This window comes from Lineus longissimus, chromosome 3 (assembly GCF_910592395.1).
Source record: "Lineus longissimus chromosome 3, tnLinLong1.2, whole genome shotgun sequence".
Lineage (NCBI taxonomy): Eukaryota > Metazoa > Nemertea > Pilidiophora > Heteronemertea > Lineidae > Lineus > Lineus longissimus.
Window position 1 is genome coordinate 7,947,256 of NC_088310.1, and position 23,877 is coordinate 7,971,132.

At 43.2% G+C, this 23,877-nt stretch overlaps 1 protein-coding gene across 9 annotated transcripts in view; it reads right to left on the bottom strand.

Annotated features, from left to right (window-relative positions):
- Window positions 1-23,877, bottom strand: part of LOC135485645 (muscle-specific protein 300 kDa-like) — a 143,608-nt gene that overhangs the window by 42,276 nt on the left and 77,455 nt on the right. For 8 of the 9 annotated variants that reach the window (XM_064767928.1, XM_064767929.1, XM_064767930.1 and 5 more), the window contains 27 exons: window positions 21,262-21,395; window positions 20,666-20,852; window positions 20,148-20,324; window positions 19,849-19,992; window positions 18,801-19,445; window positions 18,309-18,620; window positions 17,610-17,930; window positions 16,869-17,321; window positions 15,991-16,503; window positions 15,411-15,572; window positions 14,091-14,264; window positions 13,207-13,524; window positions 12,619-12,942; window positions 11,899-12,068; window positions 11,493-11,649; window positions 10,679-10,996; window positions 10,097-10,423; window positions 8,964-9,104; window positions 8,058-8,546; window positions 7,728-7,874; window positions 7,200-7,483; window positions 6,494-7,019; window positions 5,559-6,035; window positions 4,839-5,330; window positions 4,217-4,534; window positions 3,560-3,883; window positions 281-433 (listed from right to left, as the gene is read on the bottom strand). In XM_064767928.1, coding sequence (XP_064623998.1) covers window positions 281-433; window positions 3,560-3,883; window positions 4,217-4,534; window positions 4,839-5,330; window positions 5,559-6,035; window positions 6,494-7,019; window positions 7,200-7,483; window positions 7,728-7,874; window positions 8,058-8,546; window positions 8,964-9,104; window positions 10,097-10,423; window positions 10,679-10,996; window positions 11,493-11,649; window positions 11,899-12,068; window positions 12,619-12,942; window positions 13,207-13,524; window positions 14,091-14,264; window positions 15,411-15,572; window positions 15,991-16,503; window positions 16,869-17,321; window positions 17,610-17,930; window positions 18,309-18,620; window positions 18,801-19,445; window positions 19,849-19,992; window positions 20,148-20,324; window positions 20,666-20,852; window positions 21,262-21,395 — 8,187 coding nt within the window. Of the gene's footprint in view, window positions 1-280; window positions 434-3,559; window positions 3,884-4,216; window positions 4,535-4,838; window positions 5,331-5,558; window positions 6,036-6,493; window positions 7,020-7,199; window positions 7,484-7,727; window positions 7,875-8,057; window positions 8,547-8,963; window positions 9,105-10,096; window positions 10,424-10,678; window positions 10,997-11,492; window positions 11,650-11,898; window positions 12,069-12,618; window positions 12,943-13,206; window positions 13,525-14,090; window positions 14,265-15,410; window positions 15,573-15,990; window positions 16,504-16,868; window positions 17,322-17,609; window positions 17,931-18,308; window positions 18,621-18,800; window positions 19,446-19,848; window positions 19,993-20,147; window positions 20,325-20,665; window positions 20,853-21,261; window positions 21,396-23,623; window positions 23,649-23,877 lie in introns of those variants that run through there. The other variant, XM_064767936.1, reaches the window with a different exon arrangement.

Consider the following 23,877-nt stretch of genomic DNA (forward strand, 5'->3'; position numbering starts at 1 on the left):
TAATCCCTGAACACCTCATTGACTATCTGCTATTACCAAGAGAGACAAATCACATCTCCAATGTCTGCAACATGTGAGGCCTACCTAACATTTCGAAGACCCCCCCCCCCAACAAAATGGAGATATATTGGCAATATCAAAGCAGTTTTACTGATAACAGCGTATTGCTAGGTTCTCTTATTTGCACAAAGTGATCAGCTGACCTGTATTTCTTTACTTATTTCAAAGGGGAAAATTCCTACAAAAATAGTGACTTCTCTTTTGCATATCAATTTCTTACCTTAACGGCCACCTGAAGTGACTGGTAACGGTTTGACAGTTGGGACACTTGAGAGGTGACGCGTGTTTCCGACGTTGATTGCGTGAGGCTGTGGACCTGTTCAGAGAACTCGTCAAAGTCCGGCTGCTTGGCTCGAATAGCCTGCATATAAGACTGGAAGAGAGAAAAATACGATTAGTTCATAGGTAAGACAGAAGATATGAAGGTTGTCTGTATAGTTTGGGATATAGGATATCTAGACAAGGCTCAAGATTGCAAAGTTGCCTGTTAAAGTTGGGGATTGCATATATTTGAGTAAGATGGGAATAAAAACTTTTCTTTAAAACCTGAGAAGCTGTTCCACCCTTGAAATTTTCATTCACTTCTTTTCAAAAGAGTTCTAAATTGCTTTAGGATTTCAAGTTCTAGCCAAAATGAAGGAGCCTATTGTTAACCATTGACATCAGAAGGCAACCTGATGCTGGGGAGAAGCCATAGATAATCTGTATCCATACTGAGTTCTTCGAACACTTCCAATTCATGCACATTTAACACCTTCAACATGTTCAACACCGATGTTTCACTTCCCAACACCCCCTCTTCAGACCCCCAGAAAAAAAAGTATAAGGGATGGCTGCATAAAGTCTTTTGCAGTAACTTCTCCAAGCCAAGGTCTTCTTGAATCAATAGAGTAATGTTAGCTATACTTCTTTACTATACTGAAAAATGACCAAAAATGACCGAAATGACCCCGCTTTCCAACAGCCCGACCCCTGAATGTGGTTCAGCATTGAAGGGGTAACTAACATCAAGATTTTCTCAAGCAAACATCAAAAAAATTCCCAGAGTCAGAACAGCTTTTTTTGGTCTTTTCAGTTCCTACTTCACCCTGAAGATTGCAACAGCGTAGTTCTTTCCATGAGACTCCGTTAACCAGCTCAATGAGGGGGGATTTGGGCCACATAGATCTATGTGGTTCGGCGTTGAAGGTGTTAAGTGGTAACTAGCATCAAGATTTTTTCTCATGCAAACATCCAAATAAGATTACCTTACCTCATCAGGAATTGAAATACACGGGCCTGCAGTCTCCAATAGATACAGCTGACCGTCTGAGGTATTGGTCATTTAGAGTCATAAGCACATAACTTTTATCCTCATGAAAATTTATATTGATTATTGCCTTCATAAATCAACTTAAACCTACTCTTATTTTCAGTCTCCCCCACCCCACCCATCAGTCTTTATGATCGTTAACCAATATTTGAATTTTTCCAGTGGACACTTTGAAGAAAATTTATCCTAAATCAACGATATATTCCAACAGAATTTTAAACTACTTGATTTTCAGGCATTCGACATGCATTTAACTCAATTTTCAGGCCAGAAATGCAATAAAAATTTCAACATCTGTGCTTTAGAGTCAAATAAACAGACCCTAGACAGTCACGTGGAAGATTATGTGTAGCATAACAAATCGTATTTAGATTTAGAAAGTTATAACCTGGTGAAAAATTCATACGTGAGTTGAATGTTTTATTGCATGATGTTGAAACCTATTAAATGATTTACTTAAAAGTAAGAGCAAACCTTCTGAACTTTTAAAGTACAGACTTCATAATAATGTATTGAAGGTTTGGGCATGTTTTTTTAGAATTAAGAGTATGATAATCTCATTTGGAATGACATACAATCCTTAAAGGCGCCCTGCAAGCATGCAATTTTTATTGCAGTAAAAAGATCTCTTGGCTGCAACAGTCTAAAACAGGTAATCACTGTGTTTGATATTGATAGCGATTATGATCGCATATTGCAGCGACAAAAAATTGCTTGTGTGGGCCACTTATAATACTCTGGTCTAACACTGTACATGAATATTTTCTGAGGCACTGACGTTCACAAATAGCAAGAATTTATAAAGACTAATCTTTAGCAATTTTTGCTAATATCGGGTGGAGGACACAGAGACAGTCATCACAGCTATCCATTTAAAGCAAACGATTATTGGTGATGGCTAACATGCAGGCTCTAAGCTAAGAAAGTTGACAATACTCTGAAAACCTTCTGCTGTTGTTCCTCTTCACCAATTAAAATGAACAATGCGAGGGTTTTCAAAGATGGATATATAGCAACTACCAAGTGTAGTTCCTTGCAACTACCAAGTGTAGGTTCTTGCAACTACCAAGTGTAGTTCCTTGCAACTAACAAGTGTAGTTCCTTGCAACTAACAAGTGTAGTTCCTTGCAACTACCAAGTGTAGTTCCTTGCAACTACCAAGAGTAGTTCTTTGCAACTACCAAGTGTAGTTCCTTGCAACTACCAAGTGTAGTTCCTTGCAGAACTGATATCGTCAAGAGTGATCTAAATGAGCATTTTCCTTTCTTAAAATCCTCACTCAATTCAAACTTCATCTCAGCCCAATTCAACAAGACACTACACCGCAACAAATGCAACAGATATCAGATGGACTTTGTGGCTAACTCAGGATCCAAACCGAAGTGTCAGTGATCACTTTTTTGTAGATGTTGGTGACAAAAGCTTTGTTTCCCTTTGAAATAACATCAGCTTATAACTCGGACACCCCATAATCTTATTCTTGGCGCACAAAATCCATCCGGCGCATGCGATTTCAGACAACGTGCACCATCACCATGACAACATAAACCATGCAAACGACGAGCAGCAGACATTGACAACAGATTAACGGTCTTACATTTCCAGCTACCTTGGCTAACGTATTGTCTATTTCACTTTCAAAGTCTAGAATCTCAGTCTTTAAATCCTAAGTGACAAAATATTAGATTAGTGACGACAAATCACAAAAAGCTTTTTTGTCAATTTTGAATTCATTGAGCCTCCACCCGCCCAAAGTTGTATTGCCACAAGCAAATCTAATTTTAAAGATTCCCAAGTTTTTTTCTCTCACTTTCTTTTTCCACAACAAGAAAATATTCAAAGATCCTCCTTTTCTTGTGAACGATTGAATTCCATCATCACAACATAAATGGCTACCATAGCAGACGACAATATGTAAACATTATTACAATACCGTACCCAAAGCATAGTCTGCTGCCACAATATCAAGCTATCACCACAACAAACTGATCCCAGTGCCCATGATCAAAACAACACACCGTATCACGTGAAATCACCAATGTGCCTAAGTGTGATAAAGTGACCATCACATGAACTTTGTGATGCTTGGTGTCAAATGAATGAAAACACTGTGAAGTGTGAATCTCAGCTTCATCAGAGACCAAACAATCGCACAAACACTCAAAGAAAACCAAAACGTGAACCTACCGAGAATTTCTCCGCCTGCGATTGCTTTTCCTCCAATGTCGACTGGAGGTTGAAATCTTTCACTTTTCGTTCCATGTCCTTAATCCACGCCGCTAACTTCTCGTAACTGTCTTCGTAATGTCCCCACTGCTCCAAACACTTATTCAAGGCGTCTTCAGACCCGTTCAACATGTTGGTGTAGTCCTCCCAGTCCTGTTTCAGGCTCTCCACCTCGCGGTTGATCGTCTGCTTGCCTCCTGGGGCTGTTTCATCAGACGTCTGCTCAGCCAGTGAGACACACGCCTGGATCTTCTCCTCACCTTCTGGGTTACTTTTGAGCAGGTCCTGGAAGCAAAACGGATAAACATGAGAAGGTATAGATGATTCAAAGGCCTTGAACTGCCATGTTGATTGGACCTGGGTGGCTAATTTTGAAGCGTGTTCTCCACTTTCTGTTGCCATGGAACGGGCCATCTGCCTGGAACCCACTTCGCTACATCATTCCCATATTATGTGGCGGGAAACGTCCATATTGATATTTGGCCAAACTGTCAACATAATCAATAGGAGAAATGATGAGACACAAGGCACACACGTTCCATTTTCCACCAACTATAGATCAACCTGGTACCCATCTCTTCCCCTCAAAACCCAAAATTCCAAAACAACAACACCAACCTTGAGACGATCCAATCGATTCTGTACAGCATGCTTGTCGCCCGCCACATCATTACACATGGCGGCTCGATCCTTCATCAGATTCAGCCAATCGCTAGCAGTCTGGAACGAGTCGTGATACTGCTGGTGGTGCAGGACCTGATGCTCGGATTCCTGGATCGCTTCCTTCGCCAGAGATTTAAGGTTCTCGTACTTTGAGCTGACGTCGTGGATGAATTGGGAGAGTTTCTCGCTTGGTGCCCCCTGTTGGAGGTTTTGGGCTTTCTCGATGGCCGCATCGACGACTCGGTGGTGCGAGTTGATATCTTGGAGGGAGGCCTGGAGAAAAGTTTAAACGACATGGAAAACTTTGCTCAGTTCAACAGTGAGAAGAAGCTCAACTCAATCCATGTGTATGCTCCCTGGCCATCAACTCACAAGCCATTTTTTGACCAACGGATCAGAAGGCAACAAATCAGAAGGCAAAGATTTCCTTGTTCAGATGTACCAGTACAATACGCCTTCTGATCGAGGTGCAAACTTTGGTACTGCAATGATACACACTGGCACCTGAAAGGAACCAAGAGTAATATTGCCTAAGCCCACACAAACAATAGAGTCAAAAGTATTAGACAAAACGTACCCTTCTCTGATGAAGTTGCTCACGTTTCTCCACAAGGGTATTCTTGAGCTCCTTATCATTCACCATCATCTGCTCCGTATCGTTAATCCACTTCACCAGCTGGTCTTGCGTCTCGGAATACGACTCCAACTGATTCAGATACGACTCGAACTTGCGCGAAGCGTCGTTGAGTCCATTCAGCAAGTGATCCCAATCCTCTTTGGCGGTGCGGAGCTCCTGTCTGATCTTCTCCCTGCCAGCGGCAGCGGTATCCGGGTACAGCTTCTCACCAGTTTCGATGGCGGAGTTCAGCTTCATCAACCCGTGTTCCTTCTCGAGCATGAGACTCTGCACGACTTGTTTCTTTTCTTCGATTGCTTCCTTATCGCCAGACGTGTCGGCGCAGTCGTCGAGTTTTTCTTCAGCGGCGCTGAGCCAATCGACAAAGACGTGGTAGTTGTCTTCGTAGACAATATGGTCGTCGACGTAGCGGTCCCACTTGGTGATCAGCTCCTGTAAGTCAACAAGGACATCGGATAACTTTTAAACGAGTTGTCAACTTACAATTTACTTCTAGATTTAACATCAATGCCCGACATCACCAAATCCCATGTTTCAATTTCAGAATTCTGCATTGGTCGCATTTCTCACCTGAGGTTTCCTCCTACCAACTCTCCAATCTTAACAGTTACAATTATGTTGATAATATGCCTTAAATCTTTGTGCCTAATATGAGCTTACCTTGACAGTATTCAACAATGCATGATATCTGTTGGTGAGCTGCATGACGTATGTGTTCAGACGCGCATCAGACGTCTCATCCATCAACGCCTGCGCCTTATCCTGGAACTCATCGACGTCTGCTTCCTTTGCGATGATCTCCTCCTTCAAAGCCTTGAATTTCTCGACCTGCTCCTGTTTCTCCTTCAATGTCGATTTCAACTCATAATCTCGGGTCTTGTGCTCCATGTTCTTTATCCATCCAGACAATGCGTCGTAACTGTCGTCGTAATCTTGCCAAAGGCTCAGTGTTTTCTCCAAACTTGTCTTCGCCTCATCCATCATTTCGGAGCAGACGCCATTCTCAGATTCGACAGTCAGGAGGTCTTGTTTCAGGATCTCTTGGCCAGGTTTGGACGCATTTGGTTCAACTTTGTTGATGCAGTCTTTGAGATGCTGAAGTTTGGTTTCACTTTCTTTCTTCAGAGTGGCGACATCCTGAAATATCAAGCAAAACAGGTTAATTTTGCAATACAAGGTAGTCACTCTCTTTAATACAAGCTCAGCCAGGGGAACATGCCTTTTTGTTGAGTGGTAGAGCATTGGACAATAAAACGAGGTCCTAGTTTAAGTCAAGTTATGGCACTTTTGTAAATCATCATCATCGTCATTCAGGCTTCATGGGGAGACTGGCTTCCTCAGTCATGGCAGGCAACCAGAAAACTCTGATATAAAACCTTGGAGTAGATTGGAACCTGAAAGGTGCCGGCCAACCTATGTGTGGGAAATCCTGGGCTCTCACCAATCCACCAACCCAGCTATGGGCAAACAGCATGCCACAGACAGAAGCATCTGGTCAACAACGTTCTTTCAACTCCAATTTGTTTGGTAGCTTTATTCGACAAAGGCCACAGGCAGAAAAAACTGTTCTTGCCAATTTTTTAAAAGCTTCTCACCTTGAGTCTGTCCAGTCGGATCTGGACAGTGTGTTTGTCGCCTGATGTATCAGCACAGGCACTCGTCCTCTCCTTGAGAATATTCAAGCATTCCAAACAATCTTGGTTGACATCCTGATACGTCTGATGCTCGGCAACGTTCTGCTCATACTTATGCTGGAGACCTTTTGACTTGTCACACAACTGGGCATACTGCTTGGTCATGTTCGCGACCAAATCTTTCACGCGCGGGTCAGAGGTGGCTTGGATTAGCGCATGTGCTTTATCGGTCAGGGCGTCTGCTGTGTGGCGATGCGACAAGATGTCCTGATGCAGGACTTTGTGGTTCTGTAGCTGCGCCTTTTTCTCTGGGAGCGTGGCGTGGAGTTCGTCTGCCAGGGTCATCTTCCCTTCGGCCTCGTTCATCCACCTTGTGAACTGATCATAGCTGTCGTCATAGGAGGACCACTGGTGGATACAGGTGTCGAGTTTGTGTTGGGTGTCAGAGATCTGGTCGCAGAAACCATCCCACTGCTCCCTCAGTGTCCTGAAGAAGATAAGGTTTTGAATATTATGAGTCAGGAATGATATCATTGACCTGAATGTAATTATCACGATATCCACACTTGCAGAATAGAAGCAAACCAAGAGTTGAAAAGCAGTCTGTGGCCTAACGTGTTCCAACCTTGGTCAAAAGGTGCCGGTACTTGTTGAATTCTTTCATTACCTGAGTTCATGTCTGATCTGATCGCGGCCTACAGCAGCAGTGTTGGGGTAGAGTCGTTCGCCCGATTCTACCGTCTGATGAATACGCGAGATGCCGCCATCTTTTTCCATGGCGATGTCGTGGAGTTTCGTCTGACGCTCCTCGATCACATGTTTGTCACCTGTCGTATCCATGCAGTCGCTCTGGCGATGCTGGAGATTGTTCAGCCAATCAGATGTCGTCTCGTAGTTCTCGACGTACGTCTGATGTTCACCGACAAAGTCTTCCCATTTTGTGATCACATCCTGAAAGAACGAATCCCACATAATTCGCTAGACAATTTGTGGTATGGAGCATGCCGCTGGCCATGGAAGTATAAGGGTTGGTTCCTTAAAACTACATAAGTCTAGCCAGGATGGCATATTGTCTTCATAGATCAATCTTGAACGTGAAAGTCACATTTCAATTCTGATAACTATTGGGAACAATGAGTGGTGAAAATCATCATTTATTCGTTGAATGACTGTTATCATCAGTCAACAATCTTACCTTGACGTTGTTCTTGAGCGTCTGATATCGACTGTTGAGTTGACTGGCATATGTGGCCAAGCGAGATTCACTGCCCTTCAGATGGTTGGCCTTTTCGTTGAGGTCATCGAAGTCAGGCTGCTTGTCAAGGATTTCCTGCTGCAACGCCTATGAGAAAAATATTACTGTTAATAAATTAGTCAGAGTTTGACCTTGGCTTGCCCTACTTGAAGCTGACACCACCGCTCTAAGAATAGCACCCATATGTTTAAGGCATTTCCCCGTACTTCAGAGTCGGTCAAGAGATTACTTTTTACTGTCATGATGTCACATGATGACATCACGCCATACCTTGAATTTCTCGACCTGGTCCATCTTCTCGGGCAACGTTGACATGAGCTCATGATCGCGAATCTGCGCCTCAAGATCACGGATCCAGTGATTCAAATTGTCGTAAGTATCGTCATAATCTTGTAGAGAGTTCAAAGTCCTTTCCAAAGTGTCTTGGGCGTCGGACGACTTCTCTTTAAACTGACTGCAGTCAGCTTCCAACATCTCCAACTCTTTGCGGATGACCACCTGGCCGTCTGAAGCAGTTTGCGGAATAGTCTTGCCTCCTTCCTCCTTGGCGACCTTAATCTTGGCCTCGCCTTCTTGGAGGGAAGTCACAAGATCCTGTACTCTGTCGAGCCTGGTCTGTAAGGTATGCTTGTCGGTTGCGCTATCCGTGCAAGTGTCCAGCCTGTCGGATATCGCATGAAGCCAATCACGGGCCTGGTGGTAGCTGTCCTGGTAACCCTGGTGCTGGGCGACATACTTCTCACAAAGTTTAACGTTATCCTATAAAACAGAGAAAACCATCAGCAACGATCATGAGGATTCCAGCTGGTAGTGGCAGGAAGTTTGAGCCTGGGAACACCCCAACAGGTAGTAGACAAGTTGAAAGCTCCTTTCAAAGTCGGTTTTGGTCTGCTCTAAAGATATGGATTGTATCCTCCCAGTTTCTTTAACGCAACTGCAGACTTCTTTCAACTCCTTGTAGCGTCATGAACCTCTATGTTGTGACCAACTAAGCCGCATGTTCAGACATATTGATGTCAACAACACCTTAAAAGTCAGCCCACTTCCTGAGGCCATTGTCTTAGGATGAACTTTCTGATGCTAATCATACATGTATTTCTTTGGTGCGACAAAATTACCAGTGACATGATCGAAAACCATGAAGATAAACCACTTCGGACCCAAGACTGGACCTACCTTGCCCGTGTCACAGAGCTTGTTATATCTAGCTTTGACCTGTTCCATCCTGTGGGCGACATTAGGCATGGCGAGTGTCTCTGCCTTGTCCGAGACGCTGTCTATGATTGTCTCATGGGACAGAATGTCTTGGTATTGATTCTGAAATGTACTAGGGGGTTAATGCAAGGATACAGACAATTCGGCTTTTGACAGTATAAAGACTGCTGGAGCCAACGGTATTCAGTGATAACTTGATGGAAATTGTGTCGTGTTTCTTAACATGCTACTGCGATGGATACAGACCAGGTTTATCTCTGGCCGGCATGAAATAAGTTTTTAGACGCATACTGTAGTGAAAGTGGCGCCACCTATTATGATGCCAATACTGCATGTAGACTGTTATAACAACTGTTCCGACAGGCTTTAGGAGCACAACAAGAAGATGATGATAACAATATCTAATTAACTAAATTTAATGATCAATAAATCAGCACTGCAGGATGAGGTGGCTCCTTCTACTGCTCTCAAATGAACCTCCTTTCACCTGACGTCAACTTTGTTCCAAGTCTTTGCGTAACTTAGATTTGCTAATTTGTCACATTTCAAATGCTGTGTATTTTGATGTACATGTATGAGGCAGTGTGATACTGGAATGTTTCTTGGATATGAATAAGGACAGTGACCGATATATACATGTAACTGATGGGAGAAAATTTACACGGAAATTAAAATTAAGACTTCTATAGGGATTTGGATCAGGAAAACAGTAGTGTTTCAATGTGAAAAATCACGAAAAAATTATTGAAATTGCTGTGAAGGTTTTTGAAGTGTATGCAGAGACATCACATGTGTTAATAACATAAAGGGGTTAAGTTTTCATGCAAAAAAAAGTTTTTGGTTACATGCAACTGAAAAAAAAAGAAAAATTTGAGTCTAAATTCAGTGTGTCTGAATTCAGTGACTCGGCGTCACAAGCAGACGACTTCAGTAAAATTGAAACAACACCCGAACGTGTGAGGTAAAACCAAAATCAAAAGTTAGGATGTGTTGGTGCAAGGAATGTGACGTGCTTAGGACATGGATTATAAGACACAGGAACAAGGTCAAAGGTCAAGGGTCAAGGTCAGGAGAACAACAGAAAGGTCAAATACCCTGTAATGTTGAAGCATTGACTTCTTTTCCGGTAGCGTGTCCTTGGCCTCTACCAAGGTCAACTGATCGCGCTCCATGTCGTCGAGCCATTTAGCGAGCATGTCAAAGCTGTCGTCGTATGACGTCCATTGCATCAACTGCGTCTCGATATCGCGTTGGGTCTCGTTCAGGTCGTCAGCAAATGTTTCCCAGGTGTCGCGTAGGTTACGGAGCTCCTGACGGATGATTTCGCGACCGTCTGCTGCGGTGGTTGGGTAGAGCTTTTCGCCACCTTCGATCGTACTGTTGAACTTGGCCATGCCGACTTCCTTATTATGGACCATGTCCTGAAAAGGGAAAGTTGGATTAGAGTTCACATCGACCTTTTCAAAGAAGTTTGAACCTCCAGTACAGCTTCCTGGGTCACCAAAGCCCACCAAAGCTAGTGCACTGGAGCACCTCGAGATGACTTCACATGACATCATTTTCCCCAAATGCACATTATACCGAAGGAAGTTTTAACTATGAGATAAGTGGATATTCTCTTTGATAATGAGTAGACAATGTACATCTACCAAGACCAAATGGAAACATTTCATTACCTTGACGGCATCAAGTTTTGCCTGTATGGCCTCGCGGTCGCCCGTCGGGTCCTTGCAAGTGTTCAGACGATCCTTAGCCGTCTTCAACCAATCGGAACAGGCTCGATAATTCTCGGCATAATTCTCATGATCCTCGCAATTCTGCTCGAACTTCTCGACGAAATCTGTGACATTTCCTGCGAGGTTGCCATATCTTGTGTTCAGTTGGTTAGCGTAGGTCGACACCCTTTGATCGTGAGTGGTATCGGTGATTTCCTTAGCCTGTTGCATGATGTCAGCTACCTCTGATTTATGGATTTGAACATCTTGGCCGAGTTTCTGTAAAGAGACAAAGATTGTGATTACAAATCTTTTATTTGCTTTTAAAGCAATCTATGAACTGGTTCCATCTTATATTTCCGAGCTCATTGTCACGCAGTCTCACTCCTTTGACCTGCTATCGCGGGGGTGTGTCAGGCTGCAGGTGAGTCCAAAGCCGGTTGTACCATCATACGGTGACCAGGCTTTCTCTCTCGCGGCTCCACAGCTCTGGAATGCTCTACCCGAACGACTGAGATTGTGCGACAACCTTAGCTCATTCAGTCCTTCTGAAAACCCACCTCCTTCGGGAGGCCTTTGGATGAGTTGGGGTTTCCATTGTAAAGCGCATTGAGCGGACAATTATCTGGATACTGCGCTATATAAGCATCATTTATATATATATATAAATCTTACCTGTGGTTTGATGACCAATTTCAAACCGCTTTACGGAAGTCCTTTCGGTACAAAACATTCCTGATAAACAGGAGACAGACAATAGCTGGGGTGGACTTACCTTGAACTTCTCCAGTTGTTCTTGCTTGCTCTTAAGATCCGGTTTGAGGTTCGAATCAGAGCGGACCGTCATCTCGGTGTCCTTCAGCCACTGGGACAAGTCCTCATTCAACGCATCGTACTCCTTGAATTGGTCCATAGCACCTTCAAGCTCAGTCCTGGAAAGGCAAAAAATTGTGTTAACATTTATTTCTGAAGATAAGGCTGAGAGGCTCAGTCATTTTAACTTCTTCAGCATTTGATGGAATTTCTCACTTACTGAACCACACAAACATGATCAAGTATGCCTGTAGGACCTAGGACCTTACCTTTGCAACCAAGTTATTAGACCAAAGCATGATCAGACCGGCCATAATTGTCATTAACTCGATCGTGCAGTGACACACACAAGAAACACACAAACTTACTTTGTAGCTTTAAGACTGTCAACAAACTCCTTCCAGTTGTCTTGACAGGAGAGTGTTTGTTCGTTAATCAGAGCGGCCTTCTCTGGAGGAAGGACAGATTTGAGCAGACGCGCCTTCTCAGCAAGCAGCTCTGTCTTGCCTTCGCCATCTCTGAGGTTGGCCAGCAGCTCCTGAGGATGAAGGAGAAAACAACATGATTTGAAGATCAATTTATAGTTTATGATACTATCTGCTTGCACAGGAAAACAATTTCTATTCTGAAGTTTTAATTTCAAGGGAACTGGTGAACAAGGAATTGGTTTATGACAGCTTCTATCACAAAGAAACTTAAAATTCTACACAATATGATGAGGGGTGTGTCTTCCCCTCAATAACTGACAGTTCAGTCACTGTCGCCCCCCCCCCCCCCCCCCCCACACACACAATGACAAAGATCTATTGAGAAGTCATGTCAACTAAATCCCAAGGTACAACACTATTGAGAAGTCATGTCAACTAAATCCCAAGGTACAACACTATTGAGAAGTCATGTAAACTAAATCCCAAGGTACAACACTATTGAGAAGTCATGTCAACTAAATCCCAAGGTACAACACTATTGAGAAGTCATGTCAACTAAATCCCAAGGTACAACACTATTGAGAAGTCATGTCAACTAAATCCCAAGGTACAACACTATTGAGAAGTCATGTCAACTAAATCCCAAGGTACAACACTTACATTAATGGTCGCCAGCTTCGCCTCAATACTGTATTTATCACCGGAGATGTCGCCGCACCACGCGACCTTCTCCGTCGCCGCGTTCAACCAGCGCTGTTGATCATGCTGCGCCTCCTGGTGCTGCTGCTCCAAAGCAGTCTCGAGCCCCTCGCCGACTTTCTCGGCGCGCTGCATGGTGTTGTCATATTTCTTGGCGAGCACGGTGCCATCCTTAGCGAGCGTTTGAGCCTCGGTGGCCATGTCGAATTCCGAGTTCAGGGAGGTCAGGTCGCCCTTGAGCTCGGCCAATCTGTCTTCGTCTTTTTTCAGTTTCTTGTGAATCTCCTACAAATGAATGGAAAATAGTTAGGCTCGGTGATATCTTTTAGATTCCCAGTTTCACATTTTGAAAAAGTCCCCGCATGAATTGGCTACCATAGTCCCCGAATGGCCTAGAAAGAGGCCGTTTTGATTACAATACGAAATCGCAATGCATAATGTACAGTGACGTCACAACATGGAAGTTAATACTGGCAGAGAGATAAAGCTTGGATATCATATCTGCTTTGGAGAATGAGCAATCGTGTCATATCCTCTTGCCTAACTTACTCGAGCTTTCGCAAGACGTGCCGCAATCTCCTCGGGTGTCCCAGAGAGGTCGTCACACTTAGCCAGCTCCTCTCTTGCCTTGGCAATCTGAACATTCAACTCGTCCATCTCGTCGGTAACGCTGTTACGCCGCTGCGTATAATCCTCCACCTTGTCTTCAAGGGTCTCGGCAACGTCCTGGGCCCTGGCGAATTTCCCCTCGATTTCAACCAGTAGGGCTTTCAGAGGTTCTAATTCCTTGCCTCCACCGAGGGCTTCCAGTTCTGTGATCTTTGCTCGGAGTTCCTTAGCCTTTTCGGCATAGTAAGGCAATTCACCCTAAAATGAAAGGAGTTTCAACTGAAGTTTGATGACCGGCATAGTAAGGCAATTCACCCTAAAATGAAAGGAGTTTCAACTGAAGTTTGATGACTGGCATAGTAAGGCAATTCACCCTAAAATGAAAGGAGTTTCAACTGAAGTTTGATGACCGGCATAGTAAGGCAATTCACCCTAAAATGAAAGGAGTTTCAACTGAAGTTTGATGACCGGCATAGTAAGGCAATTCACCCTAAAATGAAAGGAGTTTCAACTGAAGTTTGATGACCGGCATAGTAAGGCAATTCACCCTAAAATGAAAGGAGTTTCAACAGAAGTATGATGACCGGCATAGTAAGGCAATTCACCCTAAAATGAAAGGAGTTTCAACTGAAGTTTGATGACCGAGTGTTAAAGAGCTTTTATCCTCACGTTCAATCATTCCGTAAAAGTGCCTTTTCTCGGACTCTTAAAATGTATCAAACTACTTCATCTTACGTTAAGTGTCAAAGACGACCTGACATAGAACAGATGGATTAAGATGTAAACCGCATCAGATCAAAACTGCAGCGATACACATAACCTACCTTGTACTTGTCGACTTTCCCCTCCACATTTGCGACATCGTCAAACTTTGCCGCGCTGTCCTCGAGCCGGCCCATGGTGCCGTCGAGCCAGTTGGTCAACTCGTCCTCGGTGGCTTTGATCTGGTCCCAGTACGACATCTGGGAGTCGAGGTTGTTCTTGTTCTCTGCAATTTTCTGTACGGAGACAAGTATCGAGTCAAGGCGTGTATTGTTTATAGAGTTTGGCTTAGGATTGAATGAATTAGTAAACACAGAAGGATCAGGAGTGAATATTTATTTTTCTCGTTCTCATGTTTTGAACGAACCTGCACATGTACCCTGTCTGAAATGCTGAAGCCCCTTCCTCGATTGGGGCGACAGACGAGGCTCCCAGGACCACTTGTCTATCTTCCTTGTTCTTATGTTTTGAACTAACCCATCCTGCACGCTGATATGCTGAAGCCTCTTCCTCAAATGTGTGACACACGAGGCCTACAGGGGTGAATGTCTATTTCCTCATTCTCATGTTTTGAACCAACCGGCACTCTACCCTGCTGTTTGAAATGCTGAAGCTGTCAAAAAACGATCTTAAGTTCCATCACTTCTTATGAAACAGGCTGAAAAAAGGTATCATTCACCCCTGATCCCAAAAACAAACAATTTCATGATGCATGTCTGATGATACCCTAACATGTGGTTAAAATTGACTAACAACTGGTATTAAGGAATCTTTATCTTCTGGAATGATGGGAGGGGAGCTTGCACGAGACTATACTTTAGAGAATAATGTCAAATACGGTCAAATGATTCTAAATATTATCCCTGTTAGTACAGTTTCAATCAATTGTTGCAACAAATTGTGAAGTCCCATCACCGAGTTCAGGAAGGAATCGTCAAATTTCTAACTACGAGACCATTACCAATATTTTAGGGCATATGAGTTTACAGATTTCGAGGAATTGTACATAAGGACAGAAAAAAGGTGTTATTGATATATCTGACTCAAAAAATATAGTTATTGTCTTAAAGTCAACATGATCCCTCTCATCCACTAAGAAAACTTAAAAGTCCCACTTTTTTGGTCAGTACGAATTTCCCACCAACACACCATCTCATGGAAAGATGGAATAACATAAGTTAGATCCGATTTCAGAACAATATGTTTTCCACCTAGATACTTATCAAGATTACCCTTTCTAAGCTTTTCTGTCAGGATGTTATATTTGTTTCAGTCAGAATCATTTTGTGTCGGAATTCGAGCATGCAGAAGTACTTAAGGTACTGACCTTAAAATGATGAGTAGAACACCTGAAAGGGTTAAAATCAATTAGTATACGCTACCTCCTGTGATGTCTGCCACTTGTCGTTGATCACGGCCAACCTCTCCTTCAGGGCTGTGCCGTCAAAGCCAGGGATATTCTTGCCTTCCTCAAGGAGTTGAGCAACCTTGGCATTCAACGCGTCCATCTCCTCTTGGCTGTTCACCATATCTAGTTCGGCGAGCTGAAAGGCAATTTTACGATAAATTTTACGAAAGTGGTATTTTGACAAAAAGTAGATTCTGCACCCAATCATAACAGCAATCCTGAAATCGTTACTAATATTCGAAGAGACTTATTAAGGGCTTTTCAAAGAATGGTCACGTCAATTGGTTTGGAAAATTTGAAGGTTTAACATAAATATGTTAGAGTGACTTATCAAACTCATTAAAAGCTTCCAAAAGAATGCTCAATATGTTTCAATGACCCAAACCTCGGATCTCCTTTTCACTTTTGATGGCTGAGTCTATCATGTTGCAGTGAAATAAGTAAGGAGGTAACCACACCTGGCAATGTGATGTCATCATCCGTCCATACACCTGATATTGAAACGAACACAGCAAGTTTTCATTCTAATTTCTACAATTTTTTTGTCGTCTCACCTTATGTTTCTCCAAGTTGTCCTTAGTGTGTCCCTCGGTGGGATGAGCGAGGTCACCAGACATGACCGGTTCAATACCGTACAGGAGCTTGCTAAGCGATGCCTCTGCATCCATAACTTTTACCATCATCTGTTCAGCAGATTCTGCCTGCGCCTCTTTTTCAGTGACCTCCGTATCCAGACCTTCCCAGGCCTTCTCGACCTCAGCTAACATCGCCATGATCTCTGCTGCCTTCGCGGGGTCTGATTTTGCCAGCTGTTCCGCCAGCTCTTTCAGCTGTTGGTACTCGGGGGAGTGGGCCGAAATGTCCTTGCCAAGGTGCCGCAATTCCTTCTTGAGTGCCTGCACTCCTTCAGGACTTGTCTCAGCCAATCGAATCATTTCAGCTCTCTGGTCGGCATCCCCTAACCAACCCAGTAGTGCCTCCTTCTTTTCAAGGAACTCGGACATCAGTCCGTCGACCTGGTCCAAATGGGCCTCCTTCTGACTGAGGGAAGACATGACGTCATCGACCTAGAGAAAGAGAAATTAAGCCTCAGGATTTTGCGTCATCCACTAAGAGTAAGAGATGTTAAGTCATAAGATTCTTCTTCATCAATGTTGTCAAAACGTTCATGATTCTTTGCTTTGTGTCAACATCAGACTTCACTGTTTCCACTCTGACGGGATCTTTCCCTCAGTCGAAACCAACCACAGCCATCCAAAAGCGATCATATTCAAGCTCTTCTCAGATGTGAACCTCAACCCTATGACGAGATAGCCCAGTGGTGTGACTTGTTCAGCAACAAATCCTCTGAGAAACCAAACAATAAGACATTCAATTCAAAAACGAAAAGGTACGCAAGGACAGACAGAGTTCCAGAGGATCTTCGCCTTACCTTTGTGAACATGATCTGCACCTCATCACCAAACTTGACCCCCTTCTGCGACCCGCCTCGCTCCTTAATCTTCAAGTGCGATTTCTCCATCATGTCGTCCAGCTCGGAACTCTTACCGTCCCATTGGCTGAGCTTGGCTTTGATCGCCTCGATCTCGGCGACAACCTTTGGCGCATCCGCTTTGTTGAAATCCGGCGACTTGATCTTTTCTTCAAGTTCCTTCATTCGGTCTTCCGCCTCTTTCCGCGTCGTGTAGTATTCGTCCCATTTCTCGCACAGCTCCGACCGGCCAGCTAACGTGTCATCGATGTCGCCGTAGAATGACATCATGTGCGTTAGTTTCTCTTGGAGGACCTTGGCATCTTCAGGGGAAGCATGTTTTATCAATTCTTTGATCTCGTCGGTTAACTGGTTGAAGTCAGGCTCATGATCATTGCATTCATCGATCATATCCTGCAACAGATAAACGTAAACTTGAGCTTCTCCTCGCAGCATTTTTTGTTCCAAACCAGTAAAATCAAGCTATGTCTATTCACATTCATGCGGCAATCATTCAACACTTTCTTCACAATTGATTGCAAATACTGCAAATGTTCCTCTGAGCTGTCCACCTCAGACCAGACGGAACTGTGCTGCAATTCTTTAGCCTAAGTGAGGGTATCAGGACACCTCTCTATTAAGGACAGCACTTGTCAGTCATGAGCGTGTCCTTAATTGAGAGGTACTGTATCAGAAACTTACATGTAACCTGGCCTGGTTTTCCACAACCTCATCAGCGTAGATCTCCTTATTCGCAATGATCTTCTTGTGCATTTTGTTGGACCATTTGTCAAAGTCATCCATTTTGTCGTACATGGTTTTACGCTCGTCGATCAACCCGTTCAACTTGTCGATCCTGTCGGCGACCTCTTTATTCAGGTCTTCCCAGAGATTTTTGCGAGTCTTTTGAGCATCCTCGATTTTTGGTAGACTTGCTGGATTGATCATTGGCTTGACCGTCTGGAAGCTCTGCACCATCGCGTTGTAGCGTGGAGTCTGACTGCGTAGCTCCTCCTGGAGGGCCTGTAGGGTATTATAAATGCCGACGTAAGAAATTTGATAACTGTGCACAGGATGTATAGATTGGGAGCATTGATTGATGTGACATCGCGTCTGCTTGAGATGTTCATTGAAATTTTGCATGTCGTCTGCTCAAGAAATGCATCTGCTCAAGCTTTTGAGTGCCACTCGATATGATTTCCAGCTTGGGAGTATCATAAGGTATGCTAGTGCTGGAAGGCATCCATTCAAGATTAGGAGCCAGGTTACGTATGACATTAGCCAACATTGTGAGCATGAGTTGTGCTAAAGATATGGAAGCCCATTTGCATGATGTCTGCCTAATACAAGTGCCACTTGGCATGACGTCTGCTCAAATGAGAATATGCATTCAAAACCTACCTTGCAGCTGGACAACTCTTGTTCAAGTGTAGGAATATAAATACTGTCGTAGTTTGGCTCTTTCACAAGCGTCGCCTTCATTTTCTCGGCCATTTCGTCGAACGTCTTACAGTCTTTATCGTAGCCTTCCCATTGGCTGTAAGCCTTGTCGATCTTGAGCGTCCTGTCGTCTGATTGGACCATCAAGTTATTCCACTTGCGATTGAGTTTCTGTAGTTCCGCCTGGACGGTTGGTTGGTCGGTGATGTAGCTTGCCTCTTCGTTCAGCTTTTCGAAGATGTCATTGTTCTCATCTCGTTCGGAGAGGAAGGCCTGGAAAAAGAATTTGCGTTCTCATACTAATACAGAAATATTCATTGGTAGGTCCACCATCAAAGTAGCGGCAATGTTCAAATGCCAATCTTTCTTCACGTCTGCCACTGCTAACAGAAGTAGCAAATAGTAAAATGTTCCTAAATCTACATGGCATCCCCATAAAGACAATTTCCTTACCTGGTGTTTATCGTACAGATCCTGTGCATCTTCCAACGACCCACACTTCGCTACCTCGGAATTCAAATACTTCTGCGCTCCTTCTATCCACGGCATTAGCAGCTGCAGTTTATTCTGGTACACCTGCCAGTGTGTAACGTTCGTGGAAAGAGACTGATTCTTCTCCTTCGCCCGACCGCACAGCGTCTCCCATTGTTTCCGCATCGTCGCCAACTTCGATTTGATCGGCGCGTTCTCACGAGATCGGTAATTCTGCGTCAGTTCGCGTGCGAGTTTTTCAATGTCTTCTAAAGCTTCGTGGTTGTCGTAAATTTCCGAGCAGATGACCTTCGCCTTGTTGTACTGCTCCTCGGGGGAGATTCTCGGGTCCATCGCCTTCTGCAGACGTTCGTCACTATCGCTCAACCAGGAGCCAAAATCGTCCATTTTCTGGTAGAAGTCGAACCATTTGTTGTTCAGGTTGTCGAGTTCGTCTGCTTTGTCGTTGAGGTTGTCTGAGACGTTCTGGAGACGGTGGCTCAGACCGTCGAGCTCATCTTGAAGCTTTGACTTGCCTTTGTCCGACGCGTCGGTTTGGAGCTCGTTATTTAGTGCCTCCATCTCCTCGATAATTGGACCAAGTTCTCGTAGATTTTCGAGGAATTGCTGAAATCAGGGCGTAGGTTTGTAACTTGAGTGAAGGAGGAGTTTAAGCATAGTAGGTAAAAGGCTGGACTTAAAATGCTAGCTACCAGCTGAGGGAAGTTCAAAGCCCTCTCTTCTCTCAACATAAGATTCCATAATTCAAGAGATGATTCTTCTCTAGACATAAAACACTGAAATTTAAGTGATGCTTTTTTCTCTCAACATAAGATTTCAAAATTTCAGAGATGTCTTTGTAAGTGACTCTTTACATCCATTTAGTCTGAAATGCCAAAGCACTTAAATTGCTAAGGAATCCTGCAAATAGGGCTATGACATAAACAAACAAGTTAGAAACAGGACCAGACCCAATAGCATTCCAAATGATGCCAACTGCAGCCTAGAAATTCAAAATATTTTCACTCACCTCTTTTGCCTTGAGCTGTTTCTGCAGGTTATCCTGGCCACTGCCAGGTGACGGACTCCTCATGCACTCATTCTCAGCATTCTTCAGGAAGTCCAGAATCTTATTTCTAGCACCTTTGTAGTCTTCAAACCGATGAAGATGATCCTGAAGCAATGGAAACAAACTTATCAGTTCATGACAACTGAGGAAACGTTTAGAAAATACTGGTTCCACATGTTTTCAAATGAGAGGGCTTAAGATACACCTAATTTTACCTCTCTATTCCAGAGACTTCCATAATGTCATAGATGCAAACTTACCTTTAATTTCTGATGTTTCTTGTCCGCTAATGTAGCCGTGTCATTCCAGTCAGCCTCTAGTTCTTGGACAGTTTCAGGCATAAAGCCTGTAGCACCCTGTTGCTTGCTGAGAGATTTGCCCGCTTCTATTTCAGAGTATACACCGGGCTTCTCAGAGTCGAGTCGGGCCATTAGTTTCTGAAGGAAAAATGTCATAAGTCAGTGGTTTTATCTCATACAGTAGAACCTCTCTATTAATGACACCATTGGGACTGACCAGTGCTGTCCATAACAGGGAGGTATCCTGATCACAGACGTCAGTTTGAAATGAATTGACAGGTAATTGGATTAAAACTAGTGTCCTTATTAGAGAGGGTGTCCCTGTGGAGGTGTCCGCATAACATGGAGATTCCTTTGCTTCAACCTTCCAGCAGCTTATCAGCATTTAAGGCTGGAACACCTGCAAGCCCACTTGCAGAAGGAATCACAGGGGCCATAATTGGCTACAACTTCAAACAGCATGACATCAATCATCTTACCTCTTGTTCATCGAGTGCCTTTCGCACCTTCTCGATATCGTCATACGGATCGTCCGACTCCTGAGATTTCTTCGTCTCCCCCAACCAATCCTTCTTCTTCTCCACATCCTCTTTATAATCGTAACACTGCACCTTCGTTTGGACGATGTCGTCTGTTGAATCGACCTCGGGCATCAATTTCTTGTACCTTAAATGGTTCATTGATAAGATGAGACTCATCCCTAACAGATAGATATCCTTGTTCACCAAATGAAGACATGTACATTTTTCCTCCCAGCCTTCGGGAAACTAACACCAACCAACAGAGGGCGACAGGATGTAACAATTTCAACGTCTTGTGATCGTTGCCAGATTCACTTGGGTACAAGGAGTTTTTCCCACCTACTTCAGGACTTGTGGAATATTTTAGGATACCAGTCTGTCGCAGCTTTTCTCAACGAAAAACCAAGTTGAAGACGATCACAAAACTAGGTTTTCCACAGAATCCGCAAAAATAACATGCCTGCCAATTTCTTTAGTTTACCATTGTTTACAGTAACTTGATGCTACCACGACCTAACAAAGACTAGTCTTTATCAAGTCTTGATGCTACCCACCTGTTTATCACAGCTTCCAGCTTCGCATGGTGTGGGGATGCCTCGTCATCCGAATACTCCTTCAACAGCGTGTCTAATTGGTTAATTAGCGTTTTGACGTCATCGCGTTTGCCGTCGATGTCGTTAACGAGATTCTGAAAGGGTTAATAAAGATGATATTATGGAACGTGGTGAGGTTTTGCTCAAAAGGTACGAAGCTACTGATACCAGAATGACTAAAGGAGCGATTCCACTACAGAATGAAACCGCTGCTGAAATCTTATCAACTGAACTTAAAGGGAACTGGAACCGCCGAACAATTTATTCAACTTTTCGACTTTCACCGCCCGAGAAAGTCAAACTTCCAACTTCCTATTCGAGTTCAGATTTGTAGCTCCCCCAGTGCCCGAGCATGCGCAGTTCAATTTGTTATTATTGAGAATCATGTGAGAATCACGTGAGTCATACGATCTTTCATTCATGAGTTTTCGTAGTAAATTCCATAGTAGTGACGTCACTCAATGATTGACAGCTAGGCGCCATGTTTCATTCATGCCTCGTTCTGATCACCCGATACGCGGGAAATGAAAATGAGGTCATACGAACTGGCTTGGCGGTTTCAGTTCCCTTTAACTGAAAGAAAGTTTTAGTTGATGATTGTATCCTGGGTGGCAGCACTGAATGGATCAGGTTTTGGCCACCTAGAAGGCAGTTGGAGAACTAGTATAACTGGTGTTTGTATGGGCTACTCTCGTGATTGAAATCAGTATATTATCTGCTTAACGTGACACTATTTTCGTGGGAACTTTTTTATTAAGTGATGTGATAACCTAATTCGTTTTCAATCTGTCCCAAAAATGTTACAGGGCTATTCTAATTGGTCAATACCTAAGTTGAGGTTCTATATTCTTGACAAGATTTAAGTCACAAATGTGCAATAAAAACAGGCATTGAAAGTTGCAGAGAGATAGAATTTGAGTGGACAGAGAAAATCAGTTAGACGCACAATTTTCCCTTTCCATTTTGTATATTCTTGTTTTGGTTTTTACATGTAGTAGTCAACCACTAACAGCTGATTTTCAGTCCCTTTTCAGAGAGAAGTATAGATGTATCTTAAGGAGAATGCATAAAAAATAAATTGTTTCAAATTTTGTATTTAAACTAACACGCAGATGTTGTGTCAAAGAAAGGGAAGGGATAGACTAGTGTGGTGAGAGTGTGGCTATCACATGCATGATGTGATTGTGTGTATGCATTCGAGGATGTCGAATATTCAAGTTCCTGAAAACAAAGTGTGGTGAAAGTACTCAGGTCATAGCAGTGCAAAAAGTAAGAACTGCAGATTTATATGTTCACACCAGGGTTGAATTGACTCGGGTCATTCGAATGTGTGTGTGCGCTTAACAGTCTATAGTGGGACGAAATCTACCACCTACATTTGTAAAGCTAACAATTATAATATCTACTAAGTTCACAGAACAGAACCACAAAATTTCGCTGCAGTTCTCTGATACTGTTGTCTATTTACTGTGTAAAGTTTGAGGATGAAGTGAAGAATTCCAACGGTTTTCTTTCAAAAGTATGAACATTTTTTGGTAAACCTTAAACCAGTGAACAAATATTAAAATTTAAGAATGAAATTCACCCCTAAACTGGATCAAATATTTAGGATAATAACTCAAAAGAATACCCAGATAAAAACTTCAACAACTCAAATTCTAAATCAACATTGCACATCAACCTAAGGGCACACCGGACAAAAGCTAACTGAAATGGTCGTAAGGGAATTAGGACATGCCAAAGCCAAACACATGCCAGTGGATGACATTTCCATGGCGACCGGTAAACAAAGACATTACCAACAGTTTCTTTATCATTATGACTGCTTTGGACTGGAGGGAGGGAAAACAAGAGGTCAACAGGTCATTCAAGGTCGCGGGCAATTTAAGGTTGAGGGCCATTCATCCAAATAATTTACAAAAGTTGGAAAATCCCAGCTTTACCACATTTCCCACTTTTTTCTGGGAGCGATTTTCACCCCTTTATCCCAATCAGCAGTAATGAAGTCTTAAAGGGAAACTATAGGCAAGAGCCAGGTAGGTCAGATTAAGTTACATAAAGTCACCGATAGGGGTCTCTCTTACCTTACAGTACACCAAATCTTTTCACATTTGTACAAGGGATGGCTGAAGCTAACACCACCCAGTCCCTTGTACATTTTAGTCACCTGAGATGACCAATTTGACTCTTGCCTATAGTCACTCTCTTAACCAATGGAAAAAGATCTTGAGGTTCTGAAAAGTTGACCAATTTTGCAGAATTTGGGAGAATTTTCCAACTTTTGGCTCATTTCTACACAAAAATATACAATTAGCATGCTTACAGTTGTCATATTTGTTATGGTTATAGTCGGGTGCACTAGTTTCTTTAAAAAGAAATTAAACGGGTACAGGTTGAGTACATGTATCATTTGTCCATCTTGGACATGACAATGAGGTGGGAGTGTTATCATGGATTATGTACCAAGGAATTGCTTTGCATGGAAAATGAAGGATGCATGATTGTGGACCATGATTGTATATGCTGCAACAGTACACATGATCATATATCATTACCGGCGTCATAACCATATTGGGT